This window comes from Panthera tigris, chromosome B3, assembly GCF_018350195.1.
Source record: "Panthera tigris isolate Pti1 chromosome B3, P.tigris_Pti1_mat1.1, whole genome shotgun sequence".
NCBI lineage: Eukaryota > Metazoa > Chordata > Mammalia > Carnivora > Felidae > Panthera > Panthera tigris.
This window is the reverse complement of record NC_056665.1, coordinates 69,108,778-69,130,963: the sequence shown is the minus strand read 5'-3', so window position 1 is coordinate 69,130,963 and position 22,186 is coordinate 69,108,778. Positions and strand designations below refer to the sequence as shown.

At 39.6% G+C, this 22,186-nt stretch overlaps 1 protein-coding gene across 1 annotated transcript in view; it reads left to right on the top strand.

The window, feature by feature from the left end:
• Positions 1–22,186, top strand: part of AVEN (apoptosis and caspase activation inhibitor) — a 193,366-nt gene that overhangs the window by 41,806 nt on the left and 129,374 nt on the right. Inside the window, exon 2 of the mRNA XM_042989226.1 lies at positions 6,092–6,269. Within this exon, the coding sequence (XP_042845160.1) occupies positions 6,092–6,269 (178 nt within the window). The remainder of the gene's footprint in view (positions 1–6,091; positions 6,270–22,186) is intronic.

Genomic DNA, 22,186 nt, shown 5'->3' with positions numbered 1-22,186 from the left:
TATTGGCTTATCCAAGGGCTCTTCATAATAAAGATAATCTTTAAATATTCTCTTGGCCAATGGTCGCCCTTTTGAAAGAAAAGGTAAGAGGATATTTAAAAAACAGCGTTGCCCAAACATACTGCTCAGTCCAGTTAAATTAAGCAGATTGTAATTTAATGTAAATTATAGTTGTAAATTAAATAGCAGTATAGCTGCGGTGAGTAAAGCTTTTATTGACTCCGTCGTGCATATGGTACCTTTCTTCTCGTTCTTCTATCCATCATCGAAAGTGGGGTATTGATGCCTCTACCTATTAATGTTGAACAATTCCCCTCGTTAATTCAGTCAGTGTTTGCTGCATGTATGGTAAGCAGAAAGCCTGATACAGGGCATGAACCCATGAACTGTGAGATCATGACTTGAGCCGAAGTCGGATGCTCACCTGACTGAGCCACCCAGATGCCCCTATAATTTTACCTTTTAAAGAATGAGAGAAGAAAGAAGAAGCATAAGCATGTATTTATAACTTTTGTTATATTAGCTTCTTATTTCCTATTGCTAGTTTTGTACATTTGTTTGTGATATTCGTGTTCCTGTACAAAGTCCTGTCCTTACTGCAATACAGTTTTGCTCCCACCCACCTCCTTTGTGCTATTATTGGCAAATATATTGTTGGGCCTATAACATATGGAAACATAATTAAGCACATATTGTTTTAAATTGCTTTTAAAGTCAGTTATGGGAGGAGAGGCTGTATTAGATACGATTTGTAATATTTTCTCCTATTCCGTAAGTTGCTTTCTCATTTTTCAATTAAGTTTTTAATTTTAATTCCAGTATAGTTAACATACAGTGTTATATTAGTTTCAGGTGTACAATACGGTGATTCAATAATTTTATACATCGCTCAGTGCTCATCATGAGAAGTGTACTCTTTAATCCCCATCACCTATTTCCCCCATCCCTCATCCATGTCACCTCTGGTAACCATCAGTTTGTTCTCTATGGCTAGGCATGTGTTTATTGGTTTGTCTCTCTCTCTGTCTTATTTTTTTTCCTCTGCTCATTTTTTTGTTTCCTAAATTCCACATATGAGTGAAATTGTATGGTATTTTTTTTTCTCTGACTGGCTTATTTCACTTAGCATAATACTTTCTAGCTCCATCCATGTCATTGCAAATGGCAAGATTTCATTCCTTTTTATGGCTGAGTAATATTCCATCATCTGTATCTATATCTATCTATATCTACAGCTATATCTAATTTACCTATATTTATATTTAGATATAGGCATACACACATACACCACATATTTATGTATTTCTCTATTGATGGACACTTGAGCTGCTTCCATAATTTGACTATTGTAAATAATGCTGCGATAAACACAGAGGTGCATGTATCCCTTTGAATTAATATTTGTGTATTTTTTGGGTAAATATCCAGAAGTGTGATTGTTGGATTGTAGGGTAGTTCTATTTTTAATTTTTTTGCCATGTTTTCTAGAGTAGCTGCACCAGTTTGCATTTCCACCAACAGTGCATGAGGGCTCCTTTTTCTCCATATCCGCCCCAACACTTGTTGTTTCTTGTATTGTTGATTCTAGCCATTCTGACAGGTGTGAGGTGATATCTCATTGTAGTTTTGATTTGCATTTCCCTGTTGATAAATGATGTTGATGCCTTTTCATTCTGTTGATGGTCTCCTTTGCTGTACAGAGGATTTTTAGTTTGATGTATTCTCACTGGTTTACTTTTGTTCTGTTGCCTTTGCTTTGGTGTCTAATCCAAAAAATTGCCTAGACTGATGTCAAGGAGCTTACCACCTATATTTTTCTTCTAGAAGTTTTATGGTTTCAGGTCTTACACTCAAGTATTTATTCCACTTTTTTTTTTTTTTTTTTTTTTTTGAGCAGCAGCAGGCCAAAGTTTATTAGAATTTATTAGAATTAGAAAGGAAGAATAGTAGGAAAGCTCTCTTTACAGAGAGGGGACACTTGAAAGTGAATGCCCCCTCAAGTATTGAATCCATTTTGAGTTGACTTTTGTGTAAGGATAAGAAAGTGGTCTAGTTTCATTCTTTTGCATGCAGCTGTCCAGTTTTCCCAGCACCATTTATTGAAGAGACTGTCCTTTCCCCATGGTGTACTGTTTGTCATAAATGACCATATATGTATGGGTTTATTTCAGGGCTCTCTATTCTGTTTCATTGATCTATATGTCTGTTTTTATGCCATTACCATACTGTTTTGATTACTATAGCTTTGTAATACAGTTTGATACCAGGAAGCAGGATGCCTCCAGCTTTGTTGTTCTTTCTTAAGATTGCTTTGGCTATTCAAGGTCCTTTGTGGTTCCATACAAATTTTCAGATTGTTTGTTTTATTTCTGTGGAAAATGTCATTGGAATTTTGATAGGGATTGCATTGAATCTGTAGATTGCTTTTGGTAGTATGGATATTTTTAACAACAGTCTTTTAATCTGTGATATAGTGTATCTTTCCATTTGTGTCTTCTTTAATCTTTTTCATCAGGATCTTATATTTCAGTATACAAAATTAGCTTACTAATTTTGTAATGATGTTGTTAACATAATAATGATGGCTTTATAGTTTTCACATCGCTTTCATCAGTATTTTCCTGTTTGTTCTGTTTCTTCTGTCTTGAGATTTTGCATATTTTGGCCCAGATCGTTGCAAAATGAACCAAACATAAAATCTATGGGAGTTTTGAAGGTACACCTTTCTCTAAGTTACATCAGAGGTCTTCTAAGCTTTATTACTCTTTACTACCCTCTTGTGATGGAGGCTAATGACACCTCTTCTCATCTCTGCAATTGGGTCGGGGGGTAATGAGATCATTATTCAGTGATTCTTGTAAGTTGGGGATTGGTGAGTCATTTAGCTGTTGGAGGCCCCAGCCTATTATACAAACGTTGTAAATACTAAATGATGGTGAGGGCAGGGCCGTTCATTTTTCCTAGGTCCCCTGCCTCCCATTTCAGGGTTTATGTCACTGTTAGTAGTTCCTCAGGTGTTTGAGATCATCATCCTCTTTAGCATCAAGCTAATTACTCTGCCCAGGCTTACATTTTTGCCATGTATTAGGGCGATGTTCACAAGTTTTGTGCTAACTGGATAAGTCTTTCTGAACTCTGTGTACCCAGTGGACCAACAAAGGAAAATTGGATTTTCCCAGATTAAACCCTGCTAGTATTTTCAGCTCTAGTTCAGTCCTCCCCAGTTCTCATCAGTTATGAAGCTGTTTTCTTTAGAACCTTCCTGGTATTTATTATCTAAACAGGAGATCTTACTCAAGCACATACCTTGAATCTGCTACCATCTTTTAGTTCTGAGAATCTCTCAGGAATGGCAGGAAGCCTGGAGATTTCAGGGCATCTTTGCAATCCCTAGATTATGATGTAGTTTGCCATCTCTTTGTGCCATCAAGGAGGCTTCTGATGATATTTGAGGGCTGTGAGTAATCTTGAAAGGTCAATACTGTATCCTTTCATGAAAGCTTACTAAATTTGATCCAGGTGAGAATTACTGACTAGCGTTAAATCTGTTTGGGGAATTAGAAATTTGTAGTGGACAAAATAATACCACGCAGTCGAGTTCCTAGGTGCAAGGGGGGAAAACCCACCTATAGTGGGTGGATCAGACTTCGTCCAAACTCGTTGGGTAATCTTAGCATTACTTATGTTGGGCCAGACATTTATCACCTGTCCTTTCATGTGGTGTAACATAAGGTTCAGAGCACCATCTATGCTGTATTTTAACTAAAAAATATTTAACTTGACCCCATTGGGCATTCAGATTTTTAGGGCTTTTTTTTTTAATCCATTATTTCCATAAACCATACCGCAAGGAAGCAGCCAAACAAAGGATGGGTCCTTCTGCACCCTACGTGTACTGGTCTCTTCAATAAATCAGTGTCTTAAAGATAGAGATGGAACTAGAATCAAAGGGATTTAAGGGACAGTGAGATACAGGGCATGATCTTGAGTAGGATACCAGCTTGGACAAAACCAGCTCTAAAGCAAATTTTTGGAGTCAGACAAATTTGGAAATAGTCTGGATGTTATATGAAATGATATTTTCTGAGATGGAGGGATACAGAATTTTGATGAAAAAATTCTTGTTACAAAAAAATGTATATATAAATAGCGCATATACTTCTAGATGTCTTTCTAAGGTGTTAATAGTGGAACTCCTACTCTCCAGTGATAGGAATGTGGGGTTTTTATTTATCTCTTTGCTTGTCTCTCCTCTTACTTTTCTGCAGTGCACATGCCTCATTTTTGTGTTAACAAAAGCTATCTACAACCTATCTACAGATAGTTTGTTATAATATATTTCACAAGGTTTTTCTTGATGAGGATTTTATAATCTTTGGGATGCTTCTTTGAACCATGACTTTAGATTCTACATGCATCTTTCTTGTTTAAAGTTTAATTTTTTATTATGATAGGACAATTTCAAATACATACAAAAGTAGATAGGATTATATAATTATCAATTGTGCCCAGTTTATTTCCTCTGTACCCACCATTCCTCTCCACCCATTATTATTATTTTTTATTTTTTTAAAACGTTTATCCATTTTTGAGAGACAGAGAGGGACAGGTCATGAGCGGGGAAGGGGCAGAGAGAGAGGGAGACACAGAATTGAAGCAGGGTCCAGGCTCCGAGCCGACAGCACAGAGCCTGACATGGGTCTTGAACTCACAAACCATGAGATCATGACCTGAGCCAAAGTCAGATGCTCAACGGACTGAGTCACCCAGGCGCCCCTCCACCCATTATTTTGAAGGAAATCCCACATTCCTGTCTTTTCATCTATAAATAGTCAATATTTTTTTCCTAAATAATAAGAACATTAAAAAAAAACATGGTATGGTATCACTGCAAACAATAAATATATGAAATAATCGTATTCCTTCAATATAATCAAATATCCAGTCATTCACATTTCTCTGTCTCATAAGTGATTTTTATCTATAGTTATATTGTTAGAATCTGACTTCACATAAGCTCCTGGGAGCCTCCGTGGCTCAATTGGTTAAGTGTCTGACTCTGGATTTCAGCTCAGGTCATAATCTCACAGTTTGTGGGTTCGAACCCTGCATCAGACTCTGCACTGACAGTGTGGAGCCTGCTTGGGATTCTCTGTCTCTCTGTCTCTCAAAATAAGTAAATTCACTTAAAGAATAGTAAGAGCTTCGTCTCTTTAAAAAAAATAAGTTTCTGACATTACAAATGGTTATGTGTCCATTAAGCTCTTTCAATCTGTAGGTATCTCCCTCCTCCCCCAGCATTTTTTCCCTTGCAAATTATTTGTTGAAGAAACTAGGCCCTTCATCTTTTATAATTCCTCAACTTCTGTATTCTTCTGCATGCTCTTTTTTTAATACTCAAGACTGGAAGTTGTACTCTTGAATGCACCTGAGCAGAGTTCCCATTTAAAACTTACAAAACTTATTTACTGTGTTTGTAAAATCTGTAAGTGGAAATGGTTGATTTCTATCCTAAAGTCCTCTAAGTTTAAGACTCATATAGCCTTGGGGTGCCTGGGTGGCTCAGTCTGTTGAGCATCTGGCTCTTGATTTCAGCTCAGGTCATTTCATGGTTTGTGAGTTCGAGCCACTCATTGGGCTCTGTGCTGACAGTGTGGAACCTGCTTGGGACTCTCCCCCTCTCTGTCTGCCCTCCCAAAATAAATACCTCTCTCAAAATAAATAAAAATAAGCCTAAAAAAAAAAAAAAGACCTGTATAGCCTTGATTGTTTCAATAAGATGAAACAACTAATGGGAAAGGATAAATTGGGGTAGTAGGCATTAGCCCTATCAGTTACACAAATTTTTAGACAGGAACTTGCCAGATTTCCTTTGCAAAGTGAAAGGAAAAATTTACCCTGAAAATGAATTCAGGACCGTGGTACATTGGGGTCCTTTTGAAATATAATTTTGTATCCTCAGCTTGATCTATAAAATGCTCTTTGTCATGATACTTGTATACTATTTTTTGTTTTGTTTTACTTTACTGCTAAGGCTGTTATGGTTGAAATTTCCACTGCCTGTGTATTGATTTGTTTGTAATGATTGCAGGTTGAAGATGACAGTGATGCAGAGACCTTTGGAGAAGAGAATGAGGAACAGGGAAATTATTCTAAAAGAAAGATAGTCTCTAACTGGGATCGATATCAAGATATTGAAAAAGAGGTCAATAATGAAAGTGGAGAATCACAACGGGGGACGGACTTCAGTGTCCTCCTCAGCTCTGCAGGTATGAATTCCGGTTGCTTGCCTATGGTTTAGTGCTCTGAAAGTTGCATAAACCTCTTATTTATGTTCCCTTTAAAGCTGCATTAAAAAATTTTTTTTATTGTTTATTTATTTTTGAGAGAGACAGAGACAGAACGCGAATGGGTCAGGGGCAGAGAGAGAGGGAGACACAGAATCTGAAGCAGGCTCCAGGCTCTGAGCTGTCAGCACAGAGCCCAAAGCAGGGCTCGAACTCATGAGCTGCGAGATCATGACCTGAGCAGAAGTTGGATGCTCAACCGACTGAGCCGCCCAGGCGCCCCATAAAGCTGCATTTTAGTAACTAGCAATTCATCCTTTTGTCCTTTGGGTTTTAAATTCAAGTAAAGGACAGTGTGTCTAATGGTTTGCAAGGAAAAAAGATGTTTCATTAAGTGGAAGCCAGGGATTCCATGTACTGATGTAGAAGGACTTAAGGCCTGGTTGAAATGGATAAAAGGCTTTATAGAAATGAAAATGCTGAACCATGCCCCTCTAAGTTGGGTAGTCCGAAAACAGAAGTGTTTTCTTTGATATCAGAGGAATCAATGCTTATGTTTATACAAAGCTTTACCAAGCTTCTAGAGTATGTGTTCTTTTCCCTTTTACAGCCAGGAATATGCATATTCGTGGATATGCACGTATTAGAGTCCTGTGTACCTGAACACGAAAACTTTTCTGTTTTGTTTTTGGACAGTCTTCTCTATCAATAAGGTGAAATGCTCATTCCTTCTATGCCCAGCTGTTGTTTTAAGATTGACTCTACCCTGAGCGATGTGCAGCAGTGTGAAGGTGGAGTAGGAGAGTAGTTACAGAGAGTGATGGAACAGAGCTGGCTGGAGAGATGGCTGCTCTCTACTAGAGTGTGGCGTGAGAATCGGAAGGACGAAAGGAGGATGGATTAGTGGTTTTCAGGGGTTTGGGATGGGAGGGTGGGAAGTGGATGCGGTTATAAAACGGCAACGTGAAGGTTCTTTATAGTGCTGGTACAATCTTTTGTCTTGTGGTAGTAGGTAGACAAACCTACACAAATGGTAACATTGTTTAGAACTTAATACACATGCACATGAGTGACTACAAATAAAACTGAGGAAATCTGAAGAGGATTGGTGCTTATATCAATGTCAGTATGTCCGTATTTCCGGTTGTGATATTATAATACAGTTTCGCAAACTGTTATCTTTGGGGGAAACTGGGCCAAGTACATGGGAGATCTCTGTGTGTTTCTTTTTAAAAAAAATTTTTTTTAACTTTATTCATTTTTGAGAGACAGAGAGAGACAGAGCATGAGTGGCAAAGGGGCAGAGAGAGAGGGAGACACAGAATCTGAAGCAGGCTCCAGGCTCCGAGCTGGCAGCACAGAGCCCGACGCAGGGCTCAAACTCACAAGCTGCGAGATCATGACCTGAGCTGAAGTCGGACGCTCAACTGACTGAGCCACCCAGGCGCCCCTCTCTGTATTATTTCTTAAATTTGTATGTGAGTCTACAATGACCTCGACAACAACAAACAGCATAATATTGCCAGGTTAAAAAAATATAAAGAATTGAGAAGCAGAGAAATAAAATGAAAATAATATTTTCAGACAATTTGCTTTGAATTCCCTCTTGCCTCCAACTTTTACGTTGCTGTTGAGTTCCACCTTTCTTTTTTCTCATCTTGCCTATATTCTTGAATGCCCATGCCAGACTAAGAATCATAAAGTGATGAATTCTCTTTGAGCTTAATAGAATAAACCTCTTGAGTAGAAAAAAATTAACACGTGGAGAGAGTAGGGTGAGTGTGGGTCAGCAGAGCGAGGTTCAGACTGGTGTCCTTCTGTTGTACGCTCCCCACAGTGTCACCCTCTCAGGAGAGGTTTGCTGACGGCATCCAACTCATTGACTGTTGAGGGGCCAGTGACTCCTCTTTTTGCCAGTCAGATGAGTACTGCCCTCTTGTCACCTGCATTTTGGCCCCTTGCAGGTTTATAAGCACCTTTCTTCAAGGTGAGAGAAAGGTAAAAGGTGGGCTGCTTAGTTTTAATTTGTGTTAGCTGTTCTGCTAAAGGACGGGGGGAGGGGGTGGAATGGAAGTAGTGCAGTGTGGACTACCTGGTTTTAATTGAATTAAAAGTATACTCGGTTACTAGGACAGTATCTGGCAAGTGAAAGATACTGCCTGAATGTCGGAAGGCGTTTCACAGTTCTAGTCTAACCCGGCGGCTATGCCCAGTGGCTTATGATTTTGACTGTTTATGTTAGCATTTTATTTATAACTTAAAGCCTGGCATGATTTGGCTCTCCTATGTATTTTTCTTGTAGTCTGTCTTTGCTTACTGATTTCTTTCCAAGTAGCTTGTTTATGTGTGATTGGTTTCTCGGGAGATCACAATTGTCCCATCTTCTGACATGTGCTTCTAGCTTTTCCCCACTGTGCTGCTGATGGATCATTTTCTTTTCACCATGTCATAAGCCTGAGAAGAGCTGCCATGCTTTCTTCATTGTAGGAGTAGGGCTATATTAGTTTACTTTTGAGAGATGGAGTACATTCTGTGATCATAATATATATACATATATATAAATATATATAAAATATATAAAATATATATAAATATATATATACTAAATACATATATACTAAATATATTTATATATACTAAATATATATATTAAAGATGTATTTAGTATATAATTTCTTTACTAACTACCAAAGTAACCCAAATTAGAAATAACTTATCAACTTTGAAAATTTGATTATGTTAACATTGGACATTTAAGTTCAGTTGATGATGTTACAGTCTTTCCTTTGTCAGTGTTGTTGAATATAAGGAGCACAGACCCCTAAGTTGAACAGATGTGGATTTGAATCCTAGTCTATCATGGTTCTGTCTAACATTAGGAATACTATTTCTCTTAGTATCCCGTGCAAGAATAGTTAGATGCAACAGTGCCTAATTTGATGCTGTCAACATCTTATCCCAAATTGGGTGCTGGTTTTAGTTCTGCTCAATGAGTAACCGTGTGCCTAGAATTAGTATGTATCAGAATTTTTTGTCCACAGAAGCTTAATTAACTACCTTCAGTAAAGTCAAAGTCTAATTTCTTGTTTTCCTTGAATGTTAGACATAATGGCAGTGGTTGCCAATAGAATTTGAAGATCCTTTTTCTGAGAAATTAAAAGGTTTTGGGTGTGGTAGAGCTGATTATTGAGTCTGCTTGTTGAATAACCAATGGTGGTGGTCTTAGCCTCTGAGAATTTAAAAGTTGGTGATTTTAGGTTTCAGGTTAAGTCCTAAAATAAAATTTCCCCCTTTTCCTCCAGTTTGCAACCTATAGTTGATCATTTGTTTTTCTCCTGCATATCTGTGTCTGCCACATGCCCTGAAGGATGGCCCTTGTTGTCCCTGCGACAGATGACAGACTTCATTTCTCTGAACTTTGAACTGTTCTTTATGCACCCTTTTTTATTCTAGAATCAGCTGTGTGGTGCATACACCTCTGCTCCAATTCTCAAATGCCATTTTGAGATGGACCTTTTGCTAAGAGTACCTCTAGCTTAATGTGTTGTTACTCACCCAGTAGGATTTACGTCTCAACAGTGAATCTTTGAGGACCAGTAATTAAATCCCAAGAGTGAATTTCTACTGCACACACAGTTGGTGTGTGTGCATGTTGGTATATTCATTTAGGAAGGTGGTTTGTCATTTTTCTGTAAAGCTGAAGATCTGGCACTTGTACCCTGGGAAAGCACTCTCGAGAAGCTATGGCGCCGATGCACACACCGGGAGACGTGTGTGCGCATTCCTAGCAGTGCTGGTCAGAAGAGCCACGTAAAAGCAACTCAACTGTCTACTAATGGTGGAATGAATACATAAGTCAGTGGATGAGCCGCTGAAACATACTGTGAAGTAAAAGGAACACTACATAGCCACAAAATACCTCCGTACGATTCTACTTACATAAAGTTCACACGCAAGAAAAAAGCAAGCTGTTATTTAGGGATGCATATTTGAATGGTAAAATGGAAACCAAGGAAACGGTTATGGTACAAATCAGGATCGTGTTCCCCTCTAGTAGAGGGGTGAGGGGTAATGATTGGGTAGGGGCATGCAGCAGGTGTCGGTGTTGGGGGCACTTCCTGATGTTGATGCTGATCTATTTTTTGACCTGAATAATGTTTACTTATATTCATTGGATAATAATAATAATAATCATCCGTCTCCTCCTCCTCCTCTTCCTTCTCCATTAATTTATTCATTTTTAGAGGGGGAAAGAGAATCCCAAGCAGTCTCTGACAGAGCCCCACACAGGGCTCAGTCTCACAAACCCTGAAATCATGACCTGAGCCAAAATCAAAAGTGAGATGCTCACCCGACTGAGCCACCCAGGCACCCTGAATAATTATTCTTTAAATCTTACCCATTCTTTTATGTGTCTCTCTACACAAGGAAAAAAAAAAGTCTAAAAATGGATTTCTAATGAGAGGATTTCAGTTACCACCACAGACCATGGGGAACATTTTGGGAGAGGCATTCCTTTTTGGCATCCCCAGGTCTTCAACACACAGGTGCCGCCTGCTTTGTTTCAGTCTCTGGCTGAAGGTCAAGGCATCTTGTTTTGCTGAGGAAATGGGGAGAGGCCATTAGTTTGTTTGAGGTCACACTCTTTCTGGTAGGATTGGGAATCTTCAGACATCTTTTTAGGAGTCTTTCTGTAAGCCTCTGAAACAGACGATCGCGCCTACAGCTTTTCTTTTTGAACAATGTTCTTGCAGTTCTAAGTTATGTTTCACAAGCTTGGAGAATGGTACCATACTCTCACTTATATTCAGGCATAAGAATGTTAGATCTTTAAGGAAGTTTTCCACCCCCTACCTTTATTTTTTTTCCCCAAGTGGTGAGTCATTGAATTCATGCCATATGCTTTATCTACTCCTTTCAAGAAGTCACAGATAACTAGTTAGAAAAATGTGTACAGTGTGAGCAAGAGTGCACTGGGGCAATATTGAAGAGAAAAGGTTTTTTTTTTTTTTTTCCCCCACATGTTTCTGTGCAAGTCTATAAGCTCTGTTTATTTTCAGTGGAGCAAATAGAAAAAAAATGAAATGATTAGACTACAGTTGGGTCAGTATAGTTGCCCATGCATATTTTCATTTAAAGCTATTGTAGATCTTTCTTCAATGACATTTTATGAAAAATTGATTGGGGGGGAGATTTTAATTATAATGATATTTGATTTTCCTCCCCACCCTTGGTATCCTTTTGCCAGCAAGTAGACTGAACGGGAAAAGAAAGCCTATCGCTCTAGCAGCCCACGAAGCAGCCGGACAGCTGCATTTGTCCCCATTGACTCAGTTCATTTTTTTTTTCCTTTTCCCATGGGTGTGCATTTTGTCAGTTTTTACTAATCTATTCTTGTTACAAAACAGTGTAGTGGAAGAACCTTCCCTTTAGTATTTGAATCATTTGAAATAACAGAAACAGAACTATGTATGCATTAAAAAAAAACAACCTTCATTTGGGTAACAACAACAAAAAGAGGTTAAACCACACACACACAAAATAAATAAATCTTTCCTTTCTCGTAGCCAGACGAGGAAATGGGCTTAATTTGATTTTCTTTTTTTCAAGCCTCCAGAGATAAAAGCAGCTTGAATACCTAGAAGTTTGTTGGCTAAATTCCTGGTCTCTGCACCATTTTGTGTTTTTGCTGTCGTTGTTTCCATGCCGATTCTCCTTTGTCTGCTTTTACTGGTCCAGCTGCATCCATTTGATCATGTTCCTCATCACCATCCATGTTCACTTTCTAGCCGTGAAACTGTACTTTTCCTGGACAGCTTTAATTCCTCTTCCCCTTCCTTTAAATCTGTGACCTTTTCAAGTTCATTTGTTTAGGGATTCTTGTTGATCCTCCATGATTTTTTTCAGTGCTGTTTTTCCCCCCTGCCTCTCCTAGTACCTCCCACCTCTCTTCTCTGTTCCTTAATTGTAAATTAAGGCTTCTTTGGCTTTATCTAGTGCTGCTTAGCCTTTTCTTTAAATAGCATCATGAAGTCTATCCATTTCATTTCCCCACGATTTGAGAAAAAGAAGTGTGGATCTTTCCAACGGGTCTGATCATGTAAGTCATCCCAAAGTTTCAGCATTCAGTTTTTCCAGAGGATTCATGTCAGCACCTGGAGCACTTCTGGTTTTCTTCTCGTTCTTGTTTGGCATCTGAATTTGGCTTACACCTCATTTTAATCTTTTTTTTTTCTTGTTTGTAAAATAATACTCCTTGAAAAGTATTAGAAGGTCTTTATGCTTTTAACCAGTGTCTCTATAAACTTGGGCAAATTCAATACAATCAGACCCTGCAAATATTGATCGTTCCATGCTTTGTGTAATGTTGTTTTCGTTTGAATATTTTGTGCTTGACCTTTATCTTCTAATCCTTTATGTCACTAAGGATTGCATCAGCTGGAAAGGCTTTCATATACATGGATCTGTTTTTACATCATTTTTAATACTCATTGGTCATTGGAGAGATGTTTTGTACTCATCAGAGAGAGGTTTGTGTGGGGAGCTTCTGATGTTGGCTTTATCTTTATTTCCTCAAGTTTTGTGTTGGGTTTGCTCAGTGCTTCCATTATATTAAAATCTGTTGTTAGGCGCTTCTACCTATCGGATTTTAGTATCTCCAGGGGAATCTGCCTTTCATCCAGTGTGATCTGTCCCCTTCAAAAACTTGTCTCATGGAAAATTAAAGTCACTACAATAGTACTTGATTTGATGACAGATTTTGGTCCCAGAGTAGCCATTTTGTCACAATCACCATTTTTGGCACTTGGAGCTGTCTTTCTGGTCCTTGTCCCACTAAGCTGGGCCATAGGATCACCAGCAGTGATGATAGGGTCTCCAGTTCATTTTTAAGAACTGAATGTTTAGCATATTAGATAATTTAGATTATTTTTACTGGAAATATCTTTTTTTATTTAAAAAATTTTTTTTTAACGTTTACTTATTATTGAGAGAGAGACACACAGAGCATGAGCAGGGAAGGGGCAGAGAGAGGGAGAGACACAGAATTTGAAGCAGGCTCCAGACTCCAAGCTGTCAGCATGGAGCCTGACGCGGGGCTTGAACTCACAAACTGTGAGATCGTGACCTGAGCCAAAGTTGGTCACTCAACCAACTGAGCCACCCAGGCGCCCCTGGAAATATCTTTTTTTAAAGTTTATTTATTTTGAGAGAGATGGAGATAGCGCAAGTGGGGGAGGGGCAGAGAGAGAGAGAGAGTCCCAAGCAGGCCCTGTCCCATCAGCGCAGAGCCTGATGTGGGGCTCAAACCCATGAAGCCGTGAGATCATGACCTGAGCTGAAACCAAGAGTCCCACGCTTAACCGACTGAGCTGCCCAGGCACCCCCTTACTAGAAATATCTTAATGAAAGAATATTAGTGAATTTTTTTGAATGTGACTTGTATTCCAGATACAGTTCTTGTTGTTCAGTGTCTAACTAGCTGCGTCATCGAATTTGCATGCCACGTTCTGATAGCATCTACTATATTCCTCTCAACTGCTGCTGTCTCCTCTCTGTTGATTCTCATGGAGTCATACTTACTTTAAAAAGAGAAATACCATTTATTTTTATTTTTTCTTTTTCTTTTTTCTTTTAGAGAGCATGGGAGAGGGACAGTTTGGGGCGGGGGGAGAGAGAGAGAATATCTCAAGCAGGCTCCATGCTCAGCGTGGAACCTGATATAGGGCTTGATCCCATGACCCTGTGATCATGACCCAAGCTGAAATCAAGAGTCAGATGCTCCATTGACTGAGTCACCCTGGCGCCCCATGAAATACCATCATTGAAAGGGAGGTTTTGAGAAGCAGAGCAAATAAATGCTCATGATCAATGTCCTATTTAAGTGGAAATTGGTAAGTTCTCTTTACTGGCTCTAGAGAGAATACCCTCCTCATTCTCCTAACTATAATTGATACGATAGTAATAATTAATATATTTATATTAATTAATGGTGAAATTTGACATAAAGCTGATATGTAAGGTTTTGTCATGTCAATAAGATTAAGCCTGATTATTAATGCAATTCTTTGTGTAAAGAATACTGAAAGGCAGAATGGGGAAAGTCCAAGCCTTATAATAAAGGCCCCTATAATACTAATAAAAAAAGAGAATAAAAGTTATTTTGGCAAAGCCTTGAATGAAGGTCCGTGGAGAACTCCTTGTAATCTAAAAAGCATGAAACACATGAATTCAGAGGCTATGAATTTAGAATTAAGATTAATAATCCTTAAGATTGTGATAGTAAAGTCATCTATTCCGGTAAGTGTAAGTGAAGTGTAGTGACGGTATTCAGGCAGTAGAGTGGAAACCACCCTTGACTGACGGATGTCAGCTGATCCCAGTCTTGATTCTGGTTGTCATTACTAAGTACGTGTTCTTGGAGGAGTGAAACTCCCGGAAGGTCTTTTTTAAAGCTGCGAACTAGAAATAATACCTGCCTTGCTTTAGTACAGGGTGCTTCTGAGGATCATGGAGAATTACTGGAAAAATTAGAGTCCTACACAAAAGTCAATCATTATTGTATAGGCAAGGAAAGCAAACTGTTGGGGTAGAATATGCTAGGTAAGTGTGATGGAGAGAGAGTGCGGGAGGGGGAGGGGCAGAGAGAGAGAGAGAGAATCCCCAGCAGGCTGCACATTGTCAGTGCAGAGCCTGACATGGGGCTCAAACCCACAAACCATGAGATCATGACCTGAGCCAAAATCAAAAGTAGGACATTTAACTGACTGAGCCACCCAGGTGCCCCTGAAATCAGGCCTTTAACTGGGGCTGTCATTAAAATATCCAAACATTGTATTGATATATATAACTAGAATATAGCACACAATGATAATTAGCTCATTTTTTCTTAGTTTCTTTGCAATATGTGTTGACCTATTTCAGTTTCTGCAACTATAGAGGTGACGCAGGGAAGTTGAAAGATGATTAAAAATGGGAAAAGCAGGACCTGTGATGAAAGGTTCATGATACTAAGGAAAAGAAGTCTGAGAAATGATTTAATAATTATGTCATATGTGTTCCATACCCAAGACAATGGAAGAAAACAAATGTGCTTAACTAAAATGCTGAAGATTTAGATAAGATATTGCTGTGCATTTAGTACATGAGATGTTAACTGGGCATCTAAGGGAGAGTTGGGGATCATCTTGATTGGAAATCTTTCAAAATAGATTTGGTCTCCTTTAACTAGAATGAGTTCAGCAATATTCCTTACTGCTGCATAGGGATGGGCAAGGTGATTTCTCAAGGCTTTTTCAACCTTATAATTCTGTTCTCTGGGCTTCTTGTAATTTCTCAGTAGTTCTATAGCATTTTACCCCAATATGTTAAGTTAGCACATCTAGTGTTCTCAGAAGGGTTAGGCTTAAAATAGATGGGCAAGTGATGTGTGTGTGAATGGAGTCCTGTGGCCGTTAGTGACCCTGTGACAGCAGATGGGCCTGAAGCTGACAAGCTGACGGCAGTAAGAGCTACCACTGCCTGAATACCTACCATATGTAGGCTCTGTATAAGGTGTGTCATGTGTCCTTTTTTCTATGTCATTGACTTGTGACTGTAACCACAGGGTAGATTTCATTATCTTGATACATGTTGAAACAAAGTCTTAAAACCAACGGTAAAATAATTTGTACAAAATTCACGTATGTGCGTATCTAATAAACAGAATAAGGAATCAATGTAAGTATACCTGGCTTCAAAGTTGATATTTGTCCCACTTGATACTATCCATTAAAATCTACAAATGTATTATTATCTAAGACATACTTTTCTTCTATATTTTTTTTTCTGCCAAAGGAAGCTTTATTTACACGTGGTCTGTAGCTTGGGAGAAAGTTTGCGATTGGTTAAGAAACTGCCTTTGGGTTGGAAGCAGAGACCCAGGCAGAAGTCTGGAGGCTTGGGAGCTGCCTCTGGGCCTTGAGGGTACCGCCCTTTGGGGTTCCTAGTCCTGTTGAAGGTGAGCCTTCCAATGAGGCCTCACCCAGCCCTGCTGGGACTGGGCTCAGGAGGTTGGTGATTTGTCCTGCTGGATAAGTTTCCTCTTCCTCCGGAAAGTATCTGTCCAGGAAGTCACAGAGATGGGAATCTTTGAGGGCAGGAACTGGTTCAGGATTTCCTCTAGGGCTGCTTCCTTGACACCCAGGGTGTGACCCCACTCATCTTGTGTCAGCTTCTGCATGTCCTAGAAGAGGACTCAGCTGCAGTTCTGGTTTTGTGTAGTCTAGACATGGTTGGTGCCCTTGGATCTCCCTGCCAACTTGTGGAAGAAGTGGACCCTGCCTTCCCAGGCCACACTCTTGCAGTTGTGATAGAAGCCCAAAGAGAGAGAGGTATAGGAAACTCATAGGTGCTGGTAGACTGGGCAGGTAATGGCGGCCCTTACCTTGGTAGAATAATTTTGGTGACTCTGGGGGCTCATAGTTGATTGGAGACAAAGAGCTAACCACAAAAAATGGTATTAACTGGTCTGGGAAGCAAGGGATGGGCCAAGAGATGGGTCCTGGAAACTACAGCTAGAGAGGAAATTGGAGGGTGATCAGAGGCTGGAGTGGGGGAAATCCTCAGGTCTATTCCACCCAACATTGCTGAAGCAAGAGAAAAGCCAATATGATAAACTAATTTGAGATATTTTAGATGGAAAAAAGCCTTTAAATATACCTTTTCTAGTGGAAATGTGTATACTCAAAAGATTAATACGCCTGTAGGATCCTTCATCATGTATTTCTAGCGTACTGTCATACCTGAAATGGAAAGGAAAGGACGCCTTCATATGATTTGTTATGAGAATACTATAGTAGTCTCAGGATTTTCAGCTAAGAATGGAATGATGTTCATGAAATACCATTATGTACTACTAATTTAGTGACTGAATGTGGTGTACATTTCCAAAAGAGTAGCTGATGATGTCAACATGTTGCTTTTCATAATTTGTGGTGAGCATTCTTCCTGGAAATTAAATCTGCCTCTTAAATGTGTACTTGGCACTTGCAAAAGGAACTTGATGGAGAGCCTCTCAGTCATTATTATCCCTTCAGTGTTGCATCCCTGTGTATTGTACACGAAGGGAAACATTCCATCTTTAATAATAACGCTGCTGGTCTTTTAAAATCATAAAGTTTTACATCTTTTCATGTGCCTGTTGGTCATCTGGATGTCTTCTTTAGAGAAGTGTCTATTCATGTTTTCTGCCCATTTCTTCACTGGGTTATTTGTTTTTCGGGTGTGGAGTTCGGTGAGCTCTTTATAGATTTTGGATACTAGCCCTTTGTCCGATATGTCATTTACAAATATCTTTTCCAATTCCATTGTTTGCCTTTTAGTTTTGTTGATTATTTCCTTTGCAGTGCAGAAGTTTTTTTTTTTTTTTTTTTAACATTTATTTTTGAGACAGAGAGAGACAGAGCATGAATGGGGGAGGGTCAGAAAGAGGGAGACACAGAATCCGAAACAGGCTCCAGGCTCTGAGCTGTCAGCACAGAGCCCGACGCGGGGCTCGAACTCACAGACCGTGAGATCATGACCTGAGCCGAAGTCGGCCGCTTAACCGACTGAGCCACCCAGGCGCCCCAGCAGAAGTTTTTTTTTTATCTTCATGAGGTCCCAATAGTTCATTTTGCTTTTAATTCCCTTGCCTTTGGGGATGTGTCAAGTAAGAAATTGCTGCGGCTGAGGTCAGAGAGGTTTTTTCCTGCTTTTTTCTCTAGGATTTTGATGGTTTCCTGTCTCATTCAGGTCCTTTATCCATTTTGAGTTTATTTTTGTGAATGGTGTCAGAAAGTGGTCTAGTTTGATCCTTCTGCATGTTGCTGTCCAGTTCTCCCACACCATTTGTTAAAGAGACGGTCTTTTTTTCCATTGGATGTTCTTTCCTGCTTTGTCAAAGATGAGTTGGCCATACGTTTGTGGGTCTAACTCTGGGGTTTCTATTCTATTCCATTGGTCTATGTGCACATGAAAAGATGCTCAACGTCGCTCCTCATCAGGGAAATACAAATCAAACCCACACTCAGATACCACCTCACGCCTGTCAGAGTGACTAAAATGAACAAATCAGGAGAGTAGATGCTGGCGAGGATGTGGAGAAATGGGAACCCTCTTGCACTGTTGGTGGGAATGCAAACTGGTGCAGCCGCTCTGGAAAACAGTGTGGAGGTTCCTCAAAAAATTAAAAATAGATCTACCCTATTACCCAGCAATAGTACTGCTAGGAATTTACCCAAGGGATACAGGAGTGCTGATACATAGGGGCACTTGTACCCTAATGTTTATAGCAGCACTTTCAACAATACCCAAATTATGCAAAGAGCCTAAATGTCCATCAACTGATGAATGCATAAAGAAACTGTGGTTTATATACACAATGGAGTACTACGTGGCTATGAGCAAGAATGAAATACGGCCTTTTGTAGCAACGTGGATGGACCTGGAGAGTGTTATGCTAAGTGAAATAAGCCATACAGAGAAAGACAGATACCATATGTTTTCACTCTTTTGTGGATTCTGAGAAACTTAACAGAAGACCATGGGGGAGGAGAAAAAAAGGTTAGAGAGGGAGGGAGCCAAAACATAAGAGACTCTTAAAAACTGAGAACAAACTGAGGGTTGATGGGGGGGTGGGAAGGTGGGGAGGGTAGGTGATGGGTATTGAGGAGGGCACCTGTTGGAATGAGCACTGGGCATTATATGGAAATCAGTTTGACAATAAATTTCATATTTAAAAATCATAAAGTTTTAGAAAGTTTCATTGTTTTCTTCATCTCTTCATCTATGAGTTGCTAGCTAAGTAGATCATTTATGTGGTTTTCGAATTTACTTTTAGAGTTCTGTGGTGATAGTTTTCTGCCTTCTGTTTATAGAGTTTAATCTTTGTTTTAAACATTTTTTTAAGTTTGAGACAGAGATAGCAGAGTGTGAGAGGGGCAGAGAGAGAGAGGGAGAGAGAGAATCCCAAGCAGGCTCTGTGCTCTCAGCACAGAGCTGGACACAGGGCTCAAACCCATGAAACCGTGAGGTCATGACCTAAGCCAAAACCAAGAGTCAGATGCTTAACCAACTGAGCCACCCGGGTGCCCTGAGAGTTTAATCTTGATACAAATTTATAGTGAAATTTGAGGTGATCATGAATAACTTAAAAATGATTTTTTTTAAGTTTTATTTATTTTGAGAGAGAGCATGAGCAGGGGAGAGGCAGAGAGAGAGAGACAGAGAGAGAGAAAGAGAGAGAGAGAGAGAGAGAGAGAGAGAGAGAGAGAGAGAGAGAGAGAGAATGAATCCCAAGCAGGCTCCTCACGTTCAGTGCACAGCCAGATGCAGGGCTTGAACTCATGAACGATGATCAGGAGTTGGACACTTAACCAACTGAGCCACTCAGGCACCCCAGTCATGAATAACTTTGAATAACCAAAATAAATAGAATTCTGAGTTTGTTATCATGAATTTCTACCTCCACGGAGGGAGTATTACATGAGTCCCATCTGTCAGAGACAATCATGCACCTGAGCTTTCTTGCATTCTGCTCTTTAGAGAATTGTAGAAACTTTCAGTTTTAGAGATAGAATAATCCTAGGGGATAATTCATTCACCGAATATTTCTTGAGTTTCTAGTATTGTCCTAGAAGTTAAGAGAATGAAACTGAAAAGAGATTGTCTGTGTATATGGTCACAGTATGGTGCAGTTGTCTTTGGCTTCAAACTCAGCTTATTTTAGCAGGCTTGCATTTAGCAGACCCTCCGGTGTGTCGTATATCATGCCAGGCGCTCAGAGTACAGAAGTGCCTAAAACATACTCCCTGCCATTAAGAATATTATTGGAAGAGGCAACCTGTCACAGGTCCTGAGCATTCCTGCCTGATGGACGTGCCAGGAATGTAGGACCCTGATCACTGCCTACCTGGGGCAGGAAGCAGTCATGTGAGCTGGGATAATGTCCCTCCCGCCCCCATCAAAGATCAGGCTTGCTTCCAGTTACTTTAAGAGCAGTGAATCTCCAAGGTTGGTGTTCCTTTCTTGTAACATAATCCATAGCATATATTACAGTACTTCCACGAGGGGCTTTTTGACATCATCCTCTGAGCTGGAGAGGGCAAGAGGAACCAGTGCAAACAAACATGGGGCTTTGGCTACTACTTTTGCCAAGAGTTATCAAGGCCTTGGTCTGTGATCCAGTAGTTTCCAGTCTTCTGCCAACATCCATGCAACAGTAATAGGCTAACTTATCTTTCAGACAGGATAAAATCTCAGCCCCTGCATAGTTCTTGGCAAATACCACTTGTGAGGTGATATAGATAGAGAAATGAACAATTACAATATATTCAATTACAACAATTCAACATAGGAGGCACAGAGTGCTGTGGGACAATCAAGGGAGAGCACCCAGTTCAGCTTGGAAAGGTCAGGGAGGCTTTTCTGAGCACCTTGCTCTTAAATCGATCGTGCTTGATTGTATGTCTGTTGAAGGTAGATCTTTTTATCCTTAGAGGGTAGCACAGGGCATAGCATATGGTTCACAACTAATAAAGCTTGCAGAATGGATGAATAAGCTATTCTTTGTGGTTTTGGGGTGTGATGTAGTGCATCGGTGGTCCGTTTGTTTGCTATTAGAGTTGTCTCCTTTTTAAGACCTAAAGTCCTGGGAAGATAGTCCTCAATGAACAGCAGCTCACTTTGTAGCCTGATGTGAATCTATTTATTTTTTTTATGTTTATTTTTAAGAGATAGAGAGGCCGCAGGGGAGGGTCAGAGAGAGAGAGGGAGAGAGGGAGACAGGATCCAGAGCAGGTTCCACGCTGTCAATGCAGAGCCTGATGTGGGGCTCGAACTCATGAACCATGAGATCATGACCCAAGCTGAAGTCAGATGCTCAACTGACTTAGTCACCCAGGTGCCCCCTGACATGAATCTATTTAAACAAATGAGGAAAGTGGTCAGTTACAGAATATCTTGCATGTGGATTTATTTACTACTATGTGACCTTAAGGACCAATTATTTATTTTTTGAACTTTTTATTTTCTAAAACGTTTTAGATTTTTCAGAAGTGACAAAGATAGTACAGAGTTACCATATACCCTTCACCTAGCTTCCCTTAATGTTAACATCTTACATAACCATGGTACATTTATCAAAAATAAGAAATTAACATTGTTATACTACAGACTTTATTTGACTTACCCCATTTTTTTTCCCCCCTCCTGGTGTTCTTTTTCTGTTTCAACTTAGGCTACCACACTGCATTTATTTACCTGCTTAGTTTCCACTAATTTGTAACAGTCTCTCAGTCTTTTCTGGACTTGATAATTTTAAGAATAGTGGTTAGGTATTTGGTAGAACATCCCTCAATTTGGGTTTTTCTGATGTTTTCTTATGGTTAGATGGAAGTTACAGATTTTGGGGATGATGTGCCTTTCTTGTTGGATCACATCAGTGGACACATGACATCGACATGACTTATTACTGACAGTATTAAGTTTGATCACCTGGTTAAAATGATACCCTCCAGGTTTCTCCAGTGTAAAATTCCTTCCCATTGTCCTCACTAGAAGTGAATGAGTAGGTCCTACTCATACTCAAGGGGGTAGGAATTAAGCTTCACCTACAAGAGGGAGGAGTATCCAGAGATTTTAGATATAAAGTGAAAACAATGACAGTAAATAATAAATACTTAGGGGAGATACTTTGGGGCTATGAAAATATCTTATTTTTACTTAAAGCTTCAGGGGAACCTGTTCTCTAAGAATGAGGCCAAGAATTGCGTGACACAAGAGGTAAAGCTATAATGACCAAATAGTTGACCCTTTTTATTTATGTTTTATTGCAGAGCTATAAATGTATGTGCAAATGTATAAGTTTTGCTGTATCTGTG